This window comes from Budorcas taxicolor, chromosome 10 (assembly GCF_023091745.1).
Source record: "Budorcas taxicolor isolate Tak-1 chromosome 10, Takin1.1, whole genome shotgun sequence".
NCBI classification, from domain to species: Eukaryota; Metazoa; Chordata; class Mammalia; order Artiodactyla; family Bovidae; genus Budorcas; species Budorcas taxicolor.
Window position 1 is genome coordinate 33,950,466 of NC_068919.1, and position 24,132 is coordinate 33,974,597.

Genomic DNA, 24,132 nt, shown 5'->3' on the forward strand with positions numbered 1-24,132 from the left:
TGGTGAAAACATCAGTTTAGTATTATTTTCTGAATAACACTGCAAAAAAACCTCAACCACTGTTTTTAACGTAGCCAGGTAAATCACTGCAGATGGTGATTGCGGCCATGAAATTAAAAGACGCTTGCTCCTTGGAAGGAAAGTTATGACCAACCTAGACAGCATGTTAAAAAGCAGAGACGTTACTTTGCCAACAAAGGTCCGTCTAATCAACGGCTATGGTTTTTCCAGTGGTCACGTATGGATGTGAGAGTTGGACTGTAAAGAAAGCTGAGCGCCAAAGAATTGATGCTTTTGAACTGTGGTGTTGGAGAAGACTCTTGAGAGTCACTTGGACTGCAAGGAGATCCAACCAGTCCATTCTAAAGATCAGTCCTAGGTGTTCTTTGGAAGGAATGATGCTAAAGCTGAAAATCCAGTACTTTGGCCACCTAATGTGAAGAGTTGACTCATTGGAAAAGACTCTGATGCTGGGAGCGACTGGGGGCAGGAGGAGAACAGGACAACAGAGGATGAGATGGCTGGATGGCATCACTGACTCAATGGACGTGAGTCTGAGTGAACTCCGGGAGTTGGTGATGGACAGGGAGGCCTGGCGTGCTGCGATTCATGGGGTCGCAAAGAATTGGACACAACTGAGTGACTGAACTGAACTGAAGCACTACTATTAATACAGTTTTACTCTGTTTCAGGCTCTGTGTTGAACAGACCATGCCATTTAGTCCTCAGGGCTACCCTGTGAAGTATACTATTGGATTCCCCTGAAAACAGAGCTTGAGATAAGGGCTTTGGGTGGTTGGTTTGGGGGAGGTAATCCTTGAGGGCATGAATGAGGATAGAGAAAGCCACACAGAGAAAGAAGAGGAGTCAACAAAAGGCTGCATTAACCAGACACCATGGTGGGCAACAGGGACTCAAGCTGCTTGACCTCTTGAGAAGTAGAAAGATGCCTCCCACAGTTGTACAGAAGAAAGACAGGAAGCAGGGGCATTTATCCACTGACGCCCATGACCCATGGGTCAAGGGTTAACCCCCAGAGCTAGGGAGCTCTCCCAGGGCAGAAAGGAGAGGAGCAAGGCCTTGATGGCTCTCAGGAAGGTAAATGGATGCAGCCAACAATGGCCCACTGCAGACATGGCTAAAATTAGAGGTGAAATATGTGAGTCAGGGCAACAGCAGCTTCTACACAGTTATTACCTCCCCATTTTACAGAGGGGAAACCAAGATACATGGAGATTACCTCACCTGCTGAAGATCACAAGGTGGGTCAATGGTAGAGTCAGCATTCAAATACTGACCATCAGACTTCAAGGCCATGGTCCCAACCATAGCGGGTAATGACAGCTGCACTATACTCTTCCCAGTGTAGCTCCACCTACAGGTTTAAGTAGTCCACCCACCAACTCTATTTGGAAACCAGGTTGGGGACATTATTCAAACACTGCACTTTCTTCTTTGGGAATTCATTTTTCAAGTTGCAACACCATACGAAAATGCTACTAGAATGCTGTATCTACATTTTGGGAAAAAAATAAATACCTCTGACTTGAGATCATGCAGGAAGAAAGAGGTTCAGATAGTACACCACTTGAAAGAGGGGGGAAAAAATCACTCATACAGCTTTTTTTGAGTTTAGAAACTGTTTTTTGATTTTTTTATTAAAACATAATTCTTCAAAGAGTATAGAAATACACCTGGCCATGATCTGTTAGATGTCAACCAACCGCTTCAAACATACATAAGAAATATCTACCAAAGTCTGGCTCACCAGAACTTACTAAGTTGTACATATACATTATCAGAACATCAATGTGGCTACATTTGACAGATTCTTCTCAAGTGGACACAGTTTTCTGACAGATTCTGTTCCTTCTTGATGAAAGCTGTTACAGTCGTGAATGTTTGAAAGATAAGCTTGAAGCGCCACACGGTGAAGCATCAGGACGTGAGGAGTTACAGAGGGCATGCAGGGCCCTGAGAGAGGGGGTGGCAGGCAGGCCCCTGTTTCCACTGTGAGCACACAATGTACAGAAGAGACAAACACAAAGAGGAAGGCACTCCCTCCTCGGGAGAAGGGTCTTGGGTTCATAGTCAGGAATCACAAGACAGCACACCCAGGAAAGGACAGGAAAAAGAAATTCCCTGCACACAGTCTGACCTTCCTCCAAGGGACAAGGGCCAGTGTGGTTCAAGATCTGCGAGGACCACTGCCTTTGGGATGTGCTGCCTGCCACCGAGTATGTCCCCTCCCTTCAACCTTGCTCAAGGCACTGGATTGGCTCCCTTAGGTACAATGAACAAGAACAAACACCCACCAGAAAAGAGCAGAGCTGGTGCTTGATTTGCTCTCATTAAGAGTGAAGTCACCTGTACTTTGAATTCAGTGGTCTCAAATCACTTGTGAGAGCCCCAAGGCGACTGGTCAGTTGAGGACATTGTCCTCCCTCTCCTACCCTGTCTGGGTCCTGCTATAACTTCGTTGGGAAACTGGAAGCCAAGAGCTTAGCTGGGCTAGGTGTTGCCTTGGCATTTCACAATGATGAATTCCTTCTGTTTTGTTCCTCCTTTATGCCCAAAATGAAGGGAGTCATACAAACAGACTGAAAATGAAACTGGCAACACCTGGGATCTGGAGTCTTCCCTAGAAGAGAACCAAACTGTCCCCACTCTTTTGGGCAGAATCACCTCTCCTAATCAGGTATTTTTAGTTTGACATTTCCAGAGGCCCCCATGTATACTAACTTTGCCTTTTGAAATGATTTTTAATTCCAGAAGTTGGCACAAGATCATAATTTTCAATATCCTTTACCCCTGCTGATTGCTCCATAGAATCTTTCTCACGAGATCATCTCGGAAGATTAAAGCCTACAGAGTGTGGGTACTTCTCAGTCTTTCTTCTCCACTTCTTTCACATTTTAAAATCAGTCTAATAGGCATTTTCTTTATGGTCATATGGCTCCATAATTATCTTGGGCTTCTCTTAGAGTACTTGCTCCCTTTGGCACTCCATAGACACTCTCCTCTATGTGTACCCTCTGCAAGGCCCCAAAACTGAGATATCCTCAGAAAATGCACACGAAGTTCCCACCCAAGACCCATTCCCCACTACCCGGCTTTTGTCTCCACAGTGAGGAACATGGACTTTACTAAGGACTTGGATCACTGAGATAAACATATATATAGATAGATAGATATACACATCCTCAATAAAGAGGACATTCGATTTTATATATAGATTTCCCTCTCATTCATAAGCACTTGGCCCACAGAGCAGGAGTCAACCCATGCTGAGTTGCAATGAGATCATACAAATCACAGGCCCAGTGAAAGAAGAGCAGGAATGTGGAAAGACCTGTGGCTTCCAAGGATTCACAAGCCATGCTAGGAATCCACCTTTGGGAAGATGCTCACTTTATTGTTTCTGCTCATCTTCCGCTCTACCCTGCCTACCTTGGGCATCTTTGTCTGGATCAGCTCTTCTGGGGTATTACCCAAGGGAGGAAGCAGTCTCTTCTTGCTGTTTCGGGTCTCTGAGAGCCACTGGGGAGGCAACTCAAAAGGCCCAAAGCCAAACTGCAGGGAATACTTGTCGGGAAATGTCTCAGATTCCACAGACACTGCTGGTGCTACCTGGGAGATAGAGTCCACAGTGCCCGGGGGTGGTGCGGGAGCTGCAAACTGTGGCCCCAGCTCTGCCTCCAGGCAGGTGGGAAGTAGCTCCTTGGCCTGGAGAGCCCCTGAGCCTGGGTACTTGGCTTCGCTCTCTTCCTCATCCTCCGTGGGCTTGAAGATCTGCTGCTGCCCAATGTGGAACATCTCCAGGAGTTGGCTGCCTGAGCGCATGCTGGGCTCCAGGCTGGCATCAGCCATCCCACTCCCTGTGCCCACCACGTTTCGGCGGCTGTAGCGGTGGTGCAGTTGGACCAAGGTCCCTACCAAGCACTTGCGGACAGATTTGTTCACAGTAAGAAAAAGCACAGGGTTCGCCAGCAGAGAGACTTTGGGCAGCCAAATGGCCGTGAGCAGCAAGAAGACGGAAGTGTCGGGGACATTAAGCACTGTCTGGTAGATGACCAGTGTGGCGTAGGGCACGCTGCATAAGATGAAGACCATCACCATGGACAGCAGCATGGCATGCAGCTCAGCCTCCCGCTGGGAGGCATAGGGGATAGAGATGGTGTTCTGTGGGGTCCGCAGTGCTGCTATGATGACCTTCTTCTTCTGGCTGGCACTCAGGGCCCGGCGTATCAGTATTAAGAAGAAGAACACCACAGCCACAGGCACGATGACCGTGGTGATGTTGTAGACCAGAACGTAAACCAGGTGGCCCAAAGAGTTGCTCCAGACTTCCGTGCAGGTTGACATGGCGTAGATGTCGGCCACATTGGTCACTGCAAACACAGGGACACTGGCCACCACTGCATGGGCCCAAATGTATATCACTAGTTCTCGGGACTTGGCATCAGATATTTTTCTCTCCAGCGGATAGAGGACTGAGTAGTACCTGCCAAATGCACAAGCAAAATTGATTTCACAGAAGAAGATACACTTTAAATTAGGGGAATTTATATTACTAAAAGTAGGAGAGAGGAAAGAAAGGGTCGAGTTCCTTCATTCTGCCTAAGACAGAGGAGATCATTAGGGGAATTTGGAAGCTAGACCCTAAGTTTTGAGGACTTTGCCATACAATTCATTATTTGCTTTACAATTATTGCCACCAGCACTAAATCCCAAAGAGTGCCCTCGATATAAAGGATATCTCCATCTGCTGTGAAGGCACTCTTTTTCAATTTAAGGGTAAAGGGTAGTTTGTAAATAATTTTACATGGGCTAGAGGAGCTTAAGGGCAATTTTCAAAGCCATGAAGAGAGAGAAATTTGCACACAAATCCAAAGCAAACTCATGCTGCAGTATATATGCATGGGTATCATTAGCATTTACAGCTGCTGGGGCAGAAGAACCCAATGTGAGGGACAGACTCTGACAAAGTCCTTCAAAATCAATTCCACGACTCAGTAGCCATTTTTTACATGATAATCGCTCAGGACCCCTAAGAGCAATCAGTAGGTCTAAAACACCTGCACAGTTATATCTTTGTAAAAATCAGAGATTTTTTTCCTTCAAGCTTGACTTGATTATTCTATCAAAATAATAGATCAGAATTATTCAAATCAGAATTCCCACCTAATCAGAATTCCCAAAGCACCTTGTTTCAATATCACCTATGACTTGGGGAAACTGAGTAATTTGTTTTGTTTGGGGTTTTTTTTTTTTTGAGTAATTTGTTAAACCCCTAGAACCACATCTGTCTTGAATGGGCAGTCAGTAGCCCAGTCCTCAGAGATACAGCAAGTTTTTTCACCCTTAGCCCACGTCTGTGCAGTCAGCTTACGCTGGAGTCGGCCTTCCAACCCTATTAACATGTCTTCCCTCACGGGGCCACCTGAGCATGTGTGCTTTCCTGCCACTAGGATTTCTGAGCACCACCCTTGTGCTACATATTGTGCCAGGCACTGGGCTGCAAAGATGAAAGGGTACACAAGAATTTTTCTAAACTACATGGGGAAAAATGGCATGTAAGCAAACAATTGTAACTGAGGAAAAGATGGCCCTACTGGAGGCATGCATAGAGGAGGCAGGGGAAGGGGAGCACCTGGGAAAATGTCAAGAGAAAGTGGTGCTGTGGTGGAGTCTGGCAGGGGACAAGCTGGGGAAGAGACGATGCAAACACACATGACCATGGATGACCAGAGATGGATGGAGCGTGGTAAAATGTATTCTAGACCGCTTTCTGGGAGGGGAAGAGAAGAGAAAGAAATGTGTAAGTTACGCACATTCTCAATTTTTTCTCTCTGAATATAGATAAACTTTTCTATTCATCATTTAACAAATCCAACATGATGGTCCCACACCCACACATGAATACATGTCCACTCTCTCTGATTCCCATTTGCTAAAAGACATGTAATGAACCCCAGTTTCCCATCATCTCTGATTCCATTATATGTCAGGAAATAGATGCAACATGAGCGCACAGGTTCACTATACATCATTTTGTTGGAGTGTATGTGTCTAGAGAATGATGCAGAAGTGCACATGGCCTCCCAATTAACTTGCTGACTTGGTGCCATGAAACCAATATCTGAGAAAGAAGTGAGGGAAAGGACTGTTCTCCCTCTGTCTTCATGTACACCACACTTATGCTTTTGAGTAATCACTAAAATGCTTTTCTACTAAAAGAACTTGCTTACCTTTCTAAAAAAATAGGAATTTGATATTAACAGATGTGCTAAGCCATTTCAGTCATGCCTAATTTTTTGCGACCCTATGGACTGTAGCCTGCCCAGGCTCCTCTGTCCATGGGATTCTCCAGGCAAGAATACTAGAGTTGGTTGCCATTTCAGGGGATCTTCCTGCCCAAGGGATCAAACCCAAGTCTTGTATGTCCCCTGCAATGGCAGGCAGGTTCTTTACTACTAGCACTACCTGGGAAGCCCACTAATAGATGCACAATACTATATATAAAATAGATAAACAATACAAATAAGACCTACTATACAGCACAGGGAACTATATTCAATATTTTGTAATAACTGAAAATGGAAAAGAATCTGGCAAGATTATATATATATTTATACATATATATATGAATCACTTTGTTGTACACCTGAAACATTGTAAATCAACTATAGTTCAATAAAAAAATAAAGTAAAAGATACACTGGAAAAAAACTTTAAAATGATGGCAAAAATACAGTAAATTTTCTGCTGGAAAGATAATATGGATTTCTTATTATTTATGTATTTTCTTGCCTAAAACCAGAGGCTCAAAAATAACCCACAGGGATTATTGTTCTAGGTGGAATAGCAATCTGTCCTGAATGATGTGTTTCCACTCTTGTTGCATCCTATTCTTAAAAAACCTTCACGATTCATAGCAGCATTATTCACAAGATCCAAAAAGTGGCAACAACCCAAATGTCCCTTAACTAGTAAACAGATAAATAAACTGTGGTATATGCATACAATGGAAAATTATTCAGCAATAAAAAGGAATGAAGTAAGTCGTTAGAAGAGTAGGTCAAGGGGCTTCCCTTGTTGCTCAGTGGTAAAAATCTGCCTGCCAGTGCAGAAGACATGGGTTCAATCCCTGATCCGGAAAGATCCCACAGGCTGTGGAGCAACCAAGCTTGTGTGCCACAGCTACTGAGCCTATGCTCTAGAGACCGGGAACTGCAACGAGAGAAGCCACAGCCATGAGGAGCCCACACGCGGCAAGTGGCGAGCAGTCCCTGTGCTCCGCAGCTAGAGAAAAGCCTGAATGGCAATGAAGACCCAACACAGCCAAAGGTAAAGAAAACTGTTTTTAAGAGACAACAGTAGATTGTAACAGTTCTCATCATCAGGAAAATGATATGTTTCTATATGAGATGATGGATGTTATCTCATTCTTTTAGAATTTTTTTTATGTGGACCATTTTTAAAGTCTTTATTGAGTTTGTTACAGTACCACCTCTGTTTTATGTTTTGACTTTTCAGCCATGAGGCATGTGGGATCTTAGCCCCCTGATTAGGGATCAGGACCCACACCCCCTACATTGGAAGGTGAAGTCTTAACCCTTGACCTGTCAGAGAAGTCTCCAGCTAAATTTTTAGTAAGCCATTTCACTATATGTGTAAGAAAATCCATTATGCCATATACCCTAAATTTATACAGTGCTGTAGTAAAGAGCCTGTTGAGTGATGACCCCCATGTAAAAGAAGGCAGACACACAACTCCAAACCGGTCCATGTCACTTGGTTTTGTCACCTGCCTCGTCTGCTCCTGTGGATGGTGAGTTTCTAAGGAGAAACTGTCGAAGAGCTGCAGTGGCTCTCTAGTGGTAAAAGGATTGCAGACAATTTATCTGAGAAAGAATGTGCCAAACAGAAGAGAAGACTAGGAAAAAAAAAAAATATATATATATATATCGGTGCAGCCTATCTAAACACAGGCCTCAAATAGTTCATTTAGTTCTTTTTACCCCTGAGGAAACTGAGGCTCAGAGAGGTTTGCCCAAAGCCACCAGCAAGGAAACAGCACAGGTAGGACTTAAAATCAGACTTCTGGCTCCAACATGCCTCTTTTAAGTACAAAGTCAATGATTTCTGCTAGTATGCAGCAGGCTTTGTATGACTTTGTGTCCTGTCATGCAGCTGACATTGGGCAGCTAATGAAATCTGGTTTCCAAGTCAGATAGAGTGAAGTGACTCCAGAGATGGATTTTGCAGTCTATACCCTCAATAGGTCATTAAGGTTTAAGCATGTTTAAAATAGACAAAGAGTATTAAAATTCTAAATTCACCTAAAACATAGTTAAATTTATCACAGGATATAAAGTCAGAAGAATCAGCACATTTCACATAGCAACTTCTCCTTTTTGTAAATCCTGAAATCAAACATTCTTGTGGACACAAAATATTTTTCAATTCTTGTGTGCTTATTTAATTCTGTTCTCTAAAATGTATTATCATCTCAACTGTATTCATGAAGTGCTAGCAGCAACAACAACAACAACAAAGGCAGGAAGTTGTTGATTACTGAGATCTTTACACTTCACTGTGATAAATTTGATCAAATTATGTATAATAGCAATAGCTAGGATGTAAGATGTAAGATTTATTTCAAATGGACATCCATTAAAAAGTGATGGGAAGAGAAAGCAATCACCATCACAGTACAAAACCTTGGAAATAAATCCTCCAAAGGAATTTCTGGTGCTATCTGGACAGGTCCAACTGGACTGTCTAATCACTTGTTAAATAACTACTGAATTGTTTGTTCTCTTGTTCTTCCAGAAATGTTTTCATCCATCATCAAAAGGCCCTAATTGCAGAGTTAGCAATCTGATGAGCAATCTACTGCAAATTGCAAAGCAAATATGGCCAATTCCAACCAGACTGAAACTATATCATGCCCCAGCTCTGCCCCAGCACCCTCATGATGTAGCCTCCTCAACACCACATCTTTTCTCAACAGCCCCATTTTTCGGGGCTGCTGGCTTTTGTGAGGCATCTGTTTCAGCAATTGATTCTCTTTCTCTTGACCACAAGCAATATTTGGAACATCAGCTATTCACCATTTGCTTCACAATGCTAATTTTTCAGTACACTTACAAAAAAGCTACGCCCCCGGCTCTTTAATCTTACCTGTCCAAGGCAATGGCAGGGAAGCTGAGGATAGTCACAGAGCAGAAGACTTTGTGCAAAAACTTGACGACCCTGCAGAAGAGCATGGTGTAGATCCACCAGCAACAGTGAGGACTGGTGCTGAGGATGATGTCGAAGGGCACGCAGACCAGGCTGGCACAAATCCCTGAGCAGGCCAGGTTTTTAATGAACCTGTTGGTGACAGATTTGAACACGGTTGTGCGGCAAGTCGACCATAACACCATGAAGTTTCCTGGCCAGATAGGCAAAAATAAAAACAAAAGAATTTTTAGATAAAAAGAAAGAAGACAGAAAGGAAAGAAGGAGAATGCAGGTTAAAAAAAAAAAAAGATTGAAAAACCACATTTGGGAGTTCATTTCAAAGAACTTAAAGGCCAAATTATATTATCAATTTATGTGAAATTATTAAATCACTTTCAGACATATCAAAAAGTCTAGAAGAATTTTTAGTGGTGAGTTTTGTGATTTAATTTCAGGCATAATAAGTATCATCATGATGATCCTGTCTCACCTGAGTATAAACAATTGGTTGCTGCTGCTGCTGCTGCTGCTAAGTCGCTTCAGTCGTGTCTGACTCTGTGTGACCCCATGGACGGCAGCCCACCAGGCTCCCCCATCCCTGGGATTCTCCAGGCAAGAACACCAGAGTGGGTTGCCATGTCCTTCTCCAATGCATGAAAGTGAAGAGTGAAAATGAAGTCGCTCAGTTGTGTCCAACTCTTAGCAACCCCATGGACTGCAGCCTACCAGGCTTCTCCACCCATGGGATTTTCCAGGCAAGAGTACTCGAGTGGGTCGCCATTGCCTTCTCCAAAACAATTGGCTAGGTATTGCTAAATCTCAGCCAGTCTACTCTGTTAAAGCTTGCAAATGACCTCCAGTTACCAAACTCTGCCACAGAAACAGGTCAAAAGACACACACACGTGGCTTACAATTTTCTATTAGCCATGTTTTTTAAAACTAAAAAGAAGCAGGCAAAATTCTAGTAGAGTATTGTATTGACCCCAATCTATGCTAAACAATATCATTTCAACATGTCATTGCTACTTTAAAAAGTACTAATGAAATATTTCCATTCTTATTTTTGTATCACATCTTTGAAATTTGGCATGCATTTTTAAATTGAAATATAATTAATACATAACATTATATTCATTTTAGGTGTGCATGCTGTACATTTTATTTTACACTTAAACATATTTTCAGTTCACATTAGTCACATTTCAAATGCTCCATAGCCACATGCAGCTGGTGGCCACTGAAGAGGCCTGCACTGCTCTAGGTCTTTAGCATCTATAACATACTTGCCTCTCTCTAAGCATTCTCCTCCTGTGGCTTCCACAGGCCCACAGTCTCCTGTGTTTCTCCCACCCTCCCACCTCTCCCAGTTCCTAGAGGCTCCTAGTCTTCTTCACCAGGCCCTTTCCCATCTTCTCTCTGCAGCCTCTTACTAGGTTAAATTATCCATTGAGATGTCTTGCTTTTGAAACACTAATGACCCTCACATTCACGCCCCAGACTAGACCTCTCCTCTCAGTCTGTTCTGCCTAGCCACTGTCCTCCAGAGCCTACACAATCTGGGACCAACCTGCCTAATCTCACACCATGCTGCCTCTGGCTTGCTGGGCACAGTCACACGGCTCTTTTTTTCTGTTCTTGAAGCACATCGAGGCTGATTCAGTCTCAGTACCTGGGTACAAGTTTTTATACTGCCCAGCAAGGTTCTTGTATGTCTGATTGATTCCTTTTAATCCAGGTCTTAGTACAATTGCTGCCTCCTCAGAGAAGCCTTCTCTAACCATATTTTTATTTTAAACATTCACTGTTCCTCCCTCCACTATACTCTGTTATAACACTGTGGCCTTCTTAGCTTTCGTAATTATTAATTTGTTTATTCATTTTCCCTTGATTTCATGAGGACAGAAAAAAATGTCAATCTTGTTCACTATTATAATTCCACTGCCTAGTTCAATACCTAGCACAGAATAGGCGTTCAACAAATATTTAGATGAATGAATTTGTAAAAGGACAAATAACAACTAAAAGTCCCTGCAATAAAATAACCCTTCCGTATTTGGAATATCACAAGAGGCTGTTCTAAGTCAGTAGTTCCCAAACCTTACTATGCATAAGGATTACTATATCAGACATCCTGTCTCACAGTTACAGGTATAGAATTGGAAACTTGCATTTGTAACAAGCTGGCCCCAGACTGAAGCTTCAGAACTAACTGCCATGTCTAGCCCTTATCCCCAGGGCCTCAAAGGGCCCACGTGCTCAGGTATACCAGGCAGCCTATTCTACTAGGGAGGCTTTCACCTGGTGAGAGAGCCCGGTCCACATGGCCAATCAGTCATGACCCAAGAATACTGCTGCCTCTTGAGTACAGCCACAGAGAATGCCCTCTAATGACCTGAGCTGGCAGCTCAGCCTCACACAGGAGAGCCATGGTGCCAGGGGAGGGGATAGCAGAGTTCAGGGCTGCAGCTAAAGTCACCCCAGGAGATGCCTCAGTGCCTCAGATGTTGACATAACTTTCTGTCAAGAGTCTCTCTTCAAATACAATATTCTACAGCTACTTCTTATTTGCAAGAAAAAAAAAAAAAAAAAAAAGGCACTGTGTTTAGGTAAGTAGGCCAGATGCTTCCAGGAAATTCTCTAACAAACTTTGGTTACATAAGTATGCTGCCTCAGTGAGATGAAATTTGCAGTGGGAATATATACACACGTGTTCAATACAAGAGCTGTTTATACTAATACCACTACCTCAGGCCCATCAAGCTCTGTCACCAAGATTATAAGCTGAGCAATAATGATTTATTTGAAGCTCCATCTACATGGAGGTTTTTTTCCTGGCCTTTTCCCACTGAAACACAGAATAGGATCTTGCTGAAACATCTTTCCTCACTTAAGTTTTACAGACAGGACTTAAAATCTGCTAACAATCTAATAACAAAACTGCCCACTTAAAGAAATCTGACATGAAGAGAGTGTCATAATATCATCAGTTGTCAATACTGAGGCTGTCTCCAGTCCACCGGGGGACTTTCTATAAAGACATAAATGAAGACCCTTAGCATTCTCTTTTTTTCTATCACTATTAATCTTTGTCACTTCGTAGGTTACACTGGAAAGCCTTTTCATAGGAAAAGGTCAGTTTTCATTCCAACCCCAAAGAAAGGCAATGCCAAAAAATATTCAAACTACTGCACAATTGCACTCATTTCACATGCGAGCAAAGTAGCGCTCAAAATTCTCCAAGTGAGGCTTCAACCATATGTGAACCAAGAACTTCCAGATGTTCAAGCTGGACTTAGGAAAGGCAAAGGAACCAGAGGTCAAATTGCCAACATCCACTGGATCATCGAAAAAGCCAGAAAGTTCCAGAAAAACATCTACTTTTGCTTTATTAACTACACCAAAGCCTTTGACTGTGTGGATCACAACAAACTATGGAAAATTCTTAAAGAGATGGGAATACCAGACCACCTTACCTGCCTCCTGAGAAATCTGTATGCAGATCAAGAAGCAACTGTGAGAATGGGACATGGAACTATGGACTGGTTCCAAATTGGGAAAGAAGTACATCAAGGCTGTATATTGTCACCCTGCTTATTTAACTTATGTGCAGAATACATCATGCAAAATGCTGGGCTGGCTGAAGCACTAAAATCAAGATTGCTGGGAGAAATATCAATAACCTCAGATATGCAGATGAAGCCACCCTTATGGCAGAAAGTGAAGAAGAACTAAAGAGCCTCTTGATGAAAGTGAAAGAGGTGAGTGAAAAAGTTGGCTTAAAACTCAACATTTAGAAAACTAAGATCATGGCATCTGGTCCCATCACTTCATGGCCAATAGATGGGGAAACAATGGAAACAGTGAGAGACTTCATTTTCTTGGGCTCCAAAATCACTGCAGATGGTGACTGCAGCCATGAAATTATAAGACACTTGCTCCTGGGAAGAAAAGCTATGACCAACCTAGACAACATATTAAAAAGCAGAAACATTACTTTGCTAACAAACGTCTGTCTAGTCAAAGGTATGGTTTTTCCAGTGTTCATGTATGCATGTGAGAGTTGGACCATAAAGAAAGCTGAAAGCTGAAGAATTGATGCTTTTGAACTGTGGTGTTAGAGAAGACTCTTGAGAGTCCCTTGGACTGCAAGGAGATCCAACCAGTCCATCCTAAAGGAGATTAGTCCTGGGTATTCATTGGAAGGACTGATGCTAAAGCTGAAACTCCAATACTTTGGCCACCTGATGCAAAGAATTGACTCTTTGAAAAAGCCCCTGATGCTGGGAAGGATTGAGGCAGGAGGAGAAGGGGACGACAGATGATGAGATGGTTGGATGGCATCACTGACTTAATGGACATGAGTCTGAGCAAGCTCTGGGAATTGGTGATGGACAGGGAAGCCTAGCATACTGCAGTCTATGGGGTCGCAAAGAGTCGGACATGACTGAGTGACTGAACTGAACTGAACTGAGGCTACGCTGAATAAAATATTTTATGTAACAAACAAGAAAATTCATTGTAAAGGAGAGAAGAGGGTGTGTGCCAACGTCTCTCATGTACACAGTAAACTGTTTTGCAACTTAACTGAAACTAATCTCAGATATCATTTCCTTCATTTTCTAACTCTCTTATCTTTCTCTCTCCCAATTATGAAGGGCACACTTTTTATTGTTTTTTTTTAATCACACATCTTATTAGTATGTCTACACTTATGAATGAGAAAACTTGTTTTCATTAAGTTACTATTGAAAAACCTGAGATGGCTGTAGTCACATTTTATCTTCACTTTTTTACAAAACTTTAGGGCCATTCCAGTGTTCTTGCCTGGAGAATCCCAGGGACGGGGGAGCCTGGTGGGCTGCCGTCTCTGGGGTCGCACAGAGTCGGACACGACTGAAGCGACTTAGCAGCAGCAGCAGCAAGTGGCATCTGAAATCTAACCCCTTTTCCTATTAAGAACTACAGCTAAACCTCTATGTTTTGTTCCTTCTCTAAACTACTTCTCTCTCTCCTCACTTAAAAACTGATGCATTTGGCTCTAAGAACCTGAATTAGAAGAAAGGATCAGGTGAGGGACACCCATACTCAAGTTTGATCGGGCACACATTTTATAAAAAAGTGTGTGTGTGCACATGAGTACACACATACATGCACACAAATACATACACAACAACAAAGCAAGAAAATTACATATTTCATCATTTAATCTCCTAGGCACTTTAGATTCCTCTTAGCTTTACAAGGTACTGCTGCTGCTGCTATGTCGCTTCAGTCGTGTCCAACTCTGTAAAACCCCATAGACGGCAGCACACCAGGCTCCCCCGTCTCTGGGATTCTCCAGGCAAGAACACTGGAGTGGGTTGCCATTTCCTTCTCCAATGCATGAAAGTGAAAAGTGAAAGTGAAGTCGCTCAGTCATGTCTGACCCTCAGCAACCCCATGGACTGCAGCCTACCAGGCTCCTCCATCCATGGGATTTTCCAGGCAAGAGTACTGGAGTGGGGTGCCATTGCCTTCTCCATTACAAGGTACACCAAGGGATAATTCAGTATATATTTTAAACAGAATATTCAACCTTGAGATATTTTTTTATTTTAGACATCTTGTGTTTTAAATCACCCAATCCCTTTTAGAGATGACTCAAGTTTCTGTATCCATTCTTTCTCCCTACACATTCACATTATATTTTCTAATGCTGGAGTCCATGACAACATTCAGTGCCAGGGTTGTGGGCACAGCACCAGTTAGTACACACTCATAACACACATAACCAAAAGGGAAATGAGAGGTAGAACATGATGGCATTGGTTCAAATCTACTCTCCCTGGGACTGCTATTACTCTATCATTCCTCCTCATCTAAATTACAAATCAAGATTTCCCTTTACAAAGCGTAACTTGATATCAGACAATGCGTAAAATGACAAAAAAGAAAGTAAAAATTATCGACGCAGTGATAACTATCTGTAAACTTTAAAGTATTTATCTTTCCAAACTCCTGTTTAGATATACAGATATTTTTATTATGCCAGTTGGACCAACTATTCACATGGCTTTTTAGATCTTTTTCCATATCAACCATCTTTCTATGACAATAAATAAAAATAGATTGATATCATCATTTTAACAACTCCATAAAAGCAACAATGCTTCTGTCATTATACACTAACACTAATGTATTTTGTCTATTGCATACTGATGAGCTTTTTAAAGCTGCTTTCAATACATCTCTAGTATACAATGTTGAGTTCAACATCCTTATATATTTAAATTTGGAGGAATTTGACTGATTATTTACTGAAGATAAATTTCTAGAAACAATTTCCGGGTCAAAGAATTTGCACATTTTATATATATATATATATATATAGCAAAATGACCCTCCACAAAAGGCATATGAGAGCATTGTTTCTACCACATGCTCATAAAAATTCTGTGGTCTCACTGAAATATTTGGAATTTTGCATGCTTCCTCAATCCTAAGATTCATGTTTTCCTTACTTCTAGAAAATTTTCATCCATGGCCTCTTTGAATTTTTGCCCTACCCGTTTCCTCCCTATTATCTTCTTCTGAAATTAACAGACTTACATTAAACTTCATTCTAGTCTCTTAACCTCTCTTTCATGTTCTCCACTTTCCATCAATTTATTGTCATCTACAAACTGAAAGCTATTTCTCAGGTATTTCCATTTTATCAATTCTCATTTCATCTAGAAGTAGTAAAACTATCTTTCTTGTAGCTTATTGGGCATTAAACTTTTTGAAATTTATATTTGGGTCTACTGCAAACGGCCTACTCTTTATTTCTAGTGTCTAGTCATCTTACTATGGCTCTGTTCCTTTAGTCTATAACCATGCTTTTAAAGTGCTTATAATTTTCTTTTAGATTATTATATTGTTTTTAGTTCCCAACATGTTCATTTTGCCATTTGTTTGCTATATTGGCTCTCTTTTTATGGCTTTCCTCACATGGTTTTTAATATTCAGTTATGAGCTCATAGTATATGGGGGTTGCTTTTCTGGGGCAGGCTATAGACCTGGTCATGGAAACATTTCAAGTGGCTAGCCAAGCACACATTAGTATGTTGCTGCACTTTCATGTGCAAATCAAAGAAAAGGCAGTTGAAGGACCATTCTGAGAAAAGTTTAGTGTCGGGGGGAATTTTTAACCCTAGGAAGATGCAGGATACTTTAATGACTAAGAACACAAACCCTGAAGACTTCCTCTCGTATTCACATCCCAGTTCTACCTTTTACTATGTGATCATGGGTGAATCAACTTCCCTGTGCCTCAATTTCACTGTCTGTAAAGTGGACATGATAACAATGCCTATGTCTCAGAGCCATTACAAGGATTAAATGAGCCCATACAAGTAACATATGTACAGCACTTAGAACAGCTTCTTATGCCTAATAACGTGCTATGTAAGGAGATGCGTCACTGTTACTTAGTTGCACAGCGGTTCCCAAGAAAGGTCTGACAGAGAGAGAAAGAGAGGCTGGGCCAGAGGAAAGAAACCTGGAGCGGTATAGAGAGACAATAGAAGAGCACAGCACCCTGGAGGGACTAATAAGCAATCAGATATGGGAGACAAGATAGGACTGACTGGCCTGCAGATTTCAAATGGAACACTAGGGTCCACCAAAGAAAAAAAATCCTTGGATGGTGCTGGCAAAATCACAGCAGACATCTCGTGGGTTCACAATACTTCCTGGGACTATGTGTTTGGGTATTTGTGTCAACTTTAGAGCTTTGTTCTCAGGTGTGTGGGACACACACTGCCTGTCTCTCCTCTTTACTGTCTTCTGGATTCAGTGACTTCACTAAGCCCCTGTCTCCCTGGCAGGGCGGGCAGGGGCCACTGCAAGACCTGCTCCCTCCTAGGCTGTCCAGCCTCCATTTGAATCACAAATGACAGGTCTCAGATCAAGGACATCTCTTCTCCAGATGCAGTCTTGCTCCTAGAATCCATCAAGTCTATTATAAGACATTTCAAACAGCCTACAGAAATCTTGCAGGAGCACACAGACGTGATATATCTTAAGAAAGCCCCACAGTAAATTAAAAATCATAAAGGGTCAACGAAACTGAAAACAGAATCAATGATCTTGACATGGTTTCATAAAGAAAAATGAAAAATCTCAACGTAATGATGACTTCCTCATCATGCTTTCAATTCAACTATGTAAACAGTGGAAAACCATCAAGAGAGTATTTGTATCATTATGGGGAAAGTTTTTTAAATGCTATCTGGCCAATAATGATGGTACAAGTAATAAAACAATGATTATAACTATACTTCATTATTTGTTTAAAAACTTTTAAAAACAATAATTACCTACCATCTTCCCAATTAAGTGGACACTACTCATGTGCATTTAGACACACAGGTTGAGCAATTAAGAATTTTATCAGAATTTAAATTTTGGAAAAATTTTATTCAAAATTATTTGGGAAAAAAAAAAAATACAGTTGGCTGTTGAATAAGGCAGAGGTTGATCTGCACGTAACTTATAGTCAGCCCTCCATACCCACAGTTCCTCCACATCCGTGGATTCAACCAACTGCAGATTATGTAGCCCTCTAGTAATTACCACTGAAAAATATCCACATTTAAGTGGACCCATGCAGTTGAAACCCATGTTGTTCAAGGGTCAACTGTATTCAGTTTCTTACCACTTTATTAGAAAGTAAAGGTGTCTCTGAATATCTAAGGGCATTGCTACATTTTATTTAGGTATGATTCAGATGTAGTTTCATTATGAAACTGATTTTTGCAATGAGTTAGTTTTAAAAGAATGTACCATCTGGTGAGGGGAGGGATGCAAACTTCTCAACATCATATAACCCTTTAAGACCCCTGGCTGCTCCCAGAATTACTATTCAAAGTTGCAGCATCATGATAGAATGAAATTAGCCTAGATATCTAAAGGGCAAATCCATGTTTTTCTCTCAACCCTTTAACCTGCTGTCCAACCAAAACCCTCAAAGGGACCTCCTTTTCATTAGAAAGAGTGAGAGAGAGTGACGGTAAGACAAGATAGGAATAAACAATTCCTCAGAATAAAGAAGGCAAATGGTACCTGGAAAGTTAAAAAAAAAAAGAAAGACACTGTTAAGCTCTGTGAACCTGGAAACACAAACATTAAAATTGAGTTACAATGTTCACACTTCCAAAGGAAAGCTTAAATAGTTCACGAAAAGGATTCTAATTTATTCTGATTTTTAAAATATTTCTCCATTTAACCTACATGGGTAAATTTTCCAGCACTGGCAAGGTGATAAGTAGCTACTGGTATTTTTAAGAATTATGGCTGCAGCAAGAACGTGGAAGAAACAAGCTTGTAGCCAGAGCTCTGTAACTGGTGGTTTTCAATACAATTTGCTCTTCTTCTGAGTCTAAAAGTTTGAGCCTCTCCCTCACTAATGAAGTGTCAATTTGCTATAACTTGTGATTAAACTCTCTGGTATCTGCCCAACTCTTTAAACTGATTATTATTAGCATGAGAAAACTGTTACTTTAATTATCATTAATTTGATTTCAGAAGTTGCTCTAAAATGATACAGAAGGTTCAAATTAAGCAGAAATTGGATTAGCAGGAAGAAGCTATGAAATTAGTTTATTAGAATTCATGGTGAATTTTAAATAATTGCTTTGAATGAAAAGGCTCTTCAGTTCAGTTCTGTTCAGTCCCTCAGTCATGTCTGACTCTTTGCAACCCCACGGACTGCAGCATGCCAGGCTTCCCTGTACATCACCAACTCCCAGAGTTTACACAAACTCATGTCCATTAGATGTCCATTAGAATTAGATGTTTTTCTGGAACTCTCTTGCTTTTTCTATGACCCAGGGGATGTTGGCAATTTGATCTCTGGTTCCTCTGCCTTTTCTAAATCCAGCTTGAATATCTGGAGGTTCATGGTTCATGTATGGTTGAAGCCTGGCTTGGAAAATTTTGAGCATTACTTTGCTAGCATGTGAGATGAGTGCAATTGTGCAATAGTTTGAATATTCTTTGGCATTGCCTTTCTTTGGGATTGGAATGAAAACTGACCTTTTCCAGTCCTGTGGTCACTGCTGAGTGTTCCAGATTTGCTGGCATATTGAGTGCAGCACTTTCACAACATCATCTTTCAGGATTTGAAACAGCTCAATTGGAATTTCATCACCTCCACTAGCTTTGTTTGTAGTGATGCTTCCTAGAAACTCTATACAGTCAGCAAAAACAAGACCGGGACCTGACTGTGGCTCAGATCCTTATTGCCAAATTCAGACTTAAATTGAAGAAAGTAGGGAAAACCACTAGACCATTGAGGTATGACCTAAATCAAATCCCTCATGATTATACAGTGGAAGTAAGAAATAGATTCAAGGGATTAGACTGATAGACAGAGTGCCTGAAGAACTATGGACAGAGGTTCGTGACATTGTATAGGAGGCAGGGATCAAGACCATCCCCAAGAAAAGGAAATGCAAAAAGGCAAAATGGTCCTGATGAGGCCTTAGAAATAGTTGAGAAAAGAAGAGAAGCAAAAGGCAAAGAAAAAAAGGAAAGATATACCCATTTGAATGCAGAGTTCCAAAGAATAGCAAGGAGAGATAAGAAATTCTTCCTCAGTGATCAATGCAAAGAAATAGAGGAAAACAATAGAATGAGAGAGACCAGAGATCTCTTCAAGGAAATTAGAGATACCAAGGGAACATTTCATGCAAAGATGGGCACAAGAAAGGACAAAAATGGTATGGACCTAAAAGAAGCAGAAGATAGTAAGAAGAGGTGGTAAGAATACACAGAAGAACTATACAAAAAGGATCTTCATGACTCGGATAACCATGATGTTGTGATCACTCACCTAGACTCAGATGTCCTGGAATGAGAAGTCAAGTGGGTCTTAGGAAACATTAGCCTAGAGGGATTATTTCTCCAATAAAACAATGCAAGATTATGAAGCCTGAGAGGAACTTTATCTGGAAATTTTATTAACCCTCATGAGCACCAACAATGGTTTTATACCTAGATAAATACCCAGATAAATGAATGAATAAAAGCTTGAAGTTCTATATGTCTCTATCAGAATTTTTTTCTGTGTACTCAGTTTTGTAGGTACATCTATTGATGGCAACTGCCTTTAATCAACAAGCTGAATGCTTACTATCTCCCCAAGCACACAGTGTCAGAGCAGTTTGAGGGAGACGCATTCAAGGATACATCACGCGATACGGTAATTAGTCTAGCAAACGTACACAGAATACTCATGCATTCTATTCTCCTACTCCCTCTCCTCCAGGAACTACAATTGTGCGGTCTGAAAGGGAAAATTATGTTGGAAATATTTCCAAAGAACACAAGAGTAAGATAATTAGAGTGCTAAGAAAGGAAAGTGAGCCAAATCCTGCTTTAGTCCACGGGGACCCAGCATGACGGATAAGAAGTACAGGAGTGAGATTCTGGAAACGAGTCTCTTACTCCTCATGAACTGGCACAATCTATGGCACTAATGCAGAGTTGAAAATTCCATCCTTTTTTCTTTAGCTAAGTTTGGAAGGAGAGGCAGGAGAAGGGGAAAGCCTGGAAGATGAGGAGCAAGAAATGACATTCTAAAATTCGCATAACAGATTTCAGACCACTTCCTCACTGCTGAGGAGGTTCCTTTTGCTCTAGAGTAGACTCTCCTTCACCACTTTCTCCAGTTCCTTCAGGAAAGGAGGAGGCCAGCAGCAGAGGGGTGTTTGTAGAATGAGGAGCTGGGACTGGGAGAGCCAGAGCAGCAGATGCTACAAAAGGTGCAGGCAGCCAGATCCAGTCCAGGGCCAGAGAAACATGGTCAAGGTAGGGAAGGTTCTGGAAGGAAGTGGTGGATCTGAAAGTCAGAGCAAGGTGGAGAATAGAACACACACAAGAGACAATGAAAAGATGAGTTACAGCACCCAGCCCATCAAGGCCAACCAACATGAGAAAATGGGATAAATGGTCAGATAAAATACTAGGAATCAAGAGCTCTGTAGGAAGCGGGGAAGTGGCATGTGGGTAACAAAGGAGGAACTTAATAGTTGAGACAGCCTCAACCTGGACTCTGAACTTGGATACGACTCCTTGTGAGACAAGAACTGAACCAACAAGATGTATTTAGGTGCAGTGCAGGTGTAATATGATTTTGGAAATACTTCTAATGAATATGCAGGAATAAAACCTTTCCGAAAGCATATTCTTAAGACTTTTCTTTGTCTCTTTTCCTCTTTTGTCTCCTTCAAGTAGTATCAGAAGATGGAGAAAGAGGAGAAGAGGACAAAATCTGACAGCAAAATAATAAGGAGAATGATTTCAATTCTATATATCTCCATGCCAAGTCCTGTTTTTATATGTGCATTTCCCAGTAACTATTTAAAGCAACCTAGACCTTCTCTTCAGAGAAGGCGATGGCACCCCACTCCAGTATCTTGCCTGAAAAATCCCATGGATGGAGGAGCCTGGTGGGCTGCAGTCCATGGGGTCGCGAAGAGTCGGACACGACTGAGCGACTTCACTTTCACATTTCACTTTCATTCATTGGAGAAGGAAATGGTAACCCACTCCAGTGTTCTTGCCTGGAGAATCCCCGGGACGGGGGAGCCTGGTGGGCTGCAGTCTCTGAGGTCGCACAGAGTCGGACACGACTGAAGCGACTTAGCAGCAGGCCTTCTCTTCCTGAATGTTCATTAGTCTCATTGCTGAAAACTGGCAAAAGGATTCTTTTCTCTGTATCATGTTCTAAGACTCCAGGATTCATGATTATGGTAATCACAGTGGTACAGATAAACAGAGAAGGAGAATTCTAATATTTTAGCATTTCATGAATAATCAGCTAGCTTCCAGTTCCTGTTTTCTCCTCTCATATTAGTTGATTTGAATAATACTGAGTTATTTACCATGTAATTTTCCTGCTGGTTCAAAATAAAATCAGCATGAAATACTATTACCTTGTTTAAAGCACTAAAATCAATGAAGAGATGTGACCTCTTATTTTCCCACTCTAAAACAAAAGGCAGGGGGAAGAATTTTTCATCTTGTGAGACACTGATTTTCCACTTTCTGGGTTAGTAAATTACTGGCTTTCAGAGTGCAGTCAGTGTCACCGATTCAATGTGATTGAAGTAAATAAGATAAAATATAAAATCTGTTCACTTTCAATAATCCCCAGTTTCCATTAGTCTTGCTCCTAACATTTTTCTTATAAAGGTTTAAGCATGCAAACACCATGGATGAAGGCAAAACACTGGCTAGTAAGTATTAGCCAACAAAATTTAATATTACCCCAAGTAAGGAAATAAAAGTGAGCATATATACAATGTCCAGGGAAACAGTGACATGCTACTTTTTTTTTTTTTTCCAATACGGAGCCAGATTTATTTACTCGTTATAGGTCTGTTGAGATTTTCTGTTTCTTCAGTTTAGCTAATTGTTGACAGTTAAAAATGCTGAGAAATATTTCAATTTGACAGCATTTTGTTCCTCTGCTACAAAGTCTTGTGTTCTGCCTTCCAATGTACAGAGAAAAGAAATGGTCCTAATAGAAGCAGCATTTAATAGTGGTTATCATAAATTAATTGGTTTAACAGCAGTTTTCTTTCTTGATCAGATGTAAGTTGAAGCTGCAGCAGAAAACGATGTCTCTGTGGTGCTGGGTCAACCGGCCCAGTGAACTGAGTAAGTTCACCAACCCTCTCTTTGAAGCCAACAACCTTGTCATCTGGCCCTCTGTTGCTCCACAGAGTCTTCAGCTGTGGGAGGGTAAGTCAAGCATCCTTTGCAAACCCTTTATTGATAGTCCAGGATGTTCTCTTGACTGCCTTTATGGTGGAGATATTACCTAAGGAAATACTGCCGTGTGGCACAGTACATCTCTCGCCAAACCCCAATGCAGCGGGACACCATGCTGGTAGGCTGAGATCAGTCGTGGCTTAAATACTTACACCATGGAAATGGGCCAATGCCAGATGCCTCTGGAGTCTCTGAAGAGGTGGATGGGCCCAAGAGGCCTCTGCTGGCACCAAGCTCCAGGTCCTCATCAAGTTCAGGCAAAGGAGAGAAGTCTGTTTGGGTCCCTTCTTAGTCATCAGAACTGTAGACTGCACAGTCCGACGCGAAGACCTGCGGTCTAGCTCTGCCGCAACCGGGACGCCGCTCGCTGGATTCGAAAGCTCGCTACATTTGTTTATTTAATTTTTTTTACCTCACCACGTAGCATGCAAGATCTTAGTTCCTCTACCAGGGATCAAACCCGTGCTGCCTGCACTGGGAGCACAGAGTCTTAACCACTGGACTGCCAGGGAAATTTCTACATTTTTTAATTGTCAGTTTTCCAATTAGAAACTCTATAATTCTTCAGCAGGAATAAGAAGGTAATCCACAACACTAAACTGACTTTATATACTCACATGAATGGAAGGAACCTGGAAAAGTCATCTACACTTCTTTGCTTCCACACAAGACTGTGTAAGTCTTATGCAGAGAAAAGCTATTTTTGCCAACTGTTAAGACTTCTGGAAAAAGCAACACCTTCAGACTCCCTGTGGTAATCAGCTTCCAAGATGGCCAGTGATCCCCACCTCCTGGTTTTCACAGCCCTCTGTAGGCTTCTCCTACAACTGAATAGGTAAATAATGGGATACAGCAAAATAACAGTGAGACTCCCAAGGTTAGGTCATAAAAGACATCATCACTCTTGTCTTAATCTCTTGAATCATGTGCCTTGGGAAAAACCAGAAGAGTCTGGCCACGCATCACAGGTTTGGCATTTCCTTCCTCTGCTGCTGCTGCTAAGTCGCTTCAGTCGTGTCCGACTCTGTGCGACCCCATTGACAGCAGCCCACTAGGCTTCTCTGTCCCTGAGATTCTCCAGGCAAGAATACTGGAGTGGG

General features: G+C 41.7%; 1 protein-coding gene across 1 annotated transcript in view; it reads right to left on the bottom strand.

Moving 5' to 3' along the window:
• Positions 1 to 3,381: 3,381 nt before the first annotated feature.
• The window catches only part of GPR176 (G protein-coupled receptor 176), a 113,018-nt gene continuing 92,267 nt past the window's right edge, over positions 3,382 to 24,132 (bottom strand). The window contains exons 2-3 of the mRNA XM_052647237.1: positions 9,190 to 9,442; positions 3,382 to 4,504 (exon numbers count right to left, since the gene is read on the bottom strand). Of these exons, the coding sequence (XP_052503197.1) occupies positions 3,382 to 4,504; positions 9,190 to 9,442 (1,376 nt within the window). The remainder of the gene's footprint in view (positions 4,505 to 9,189; positions 9,443 to 24,132) is intronic.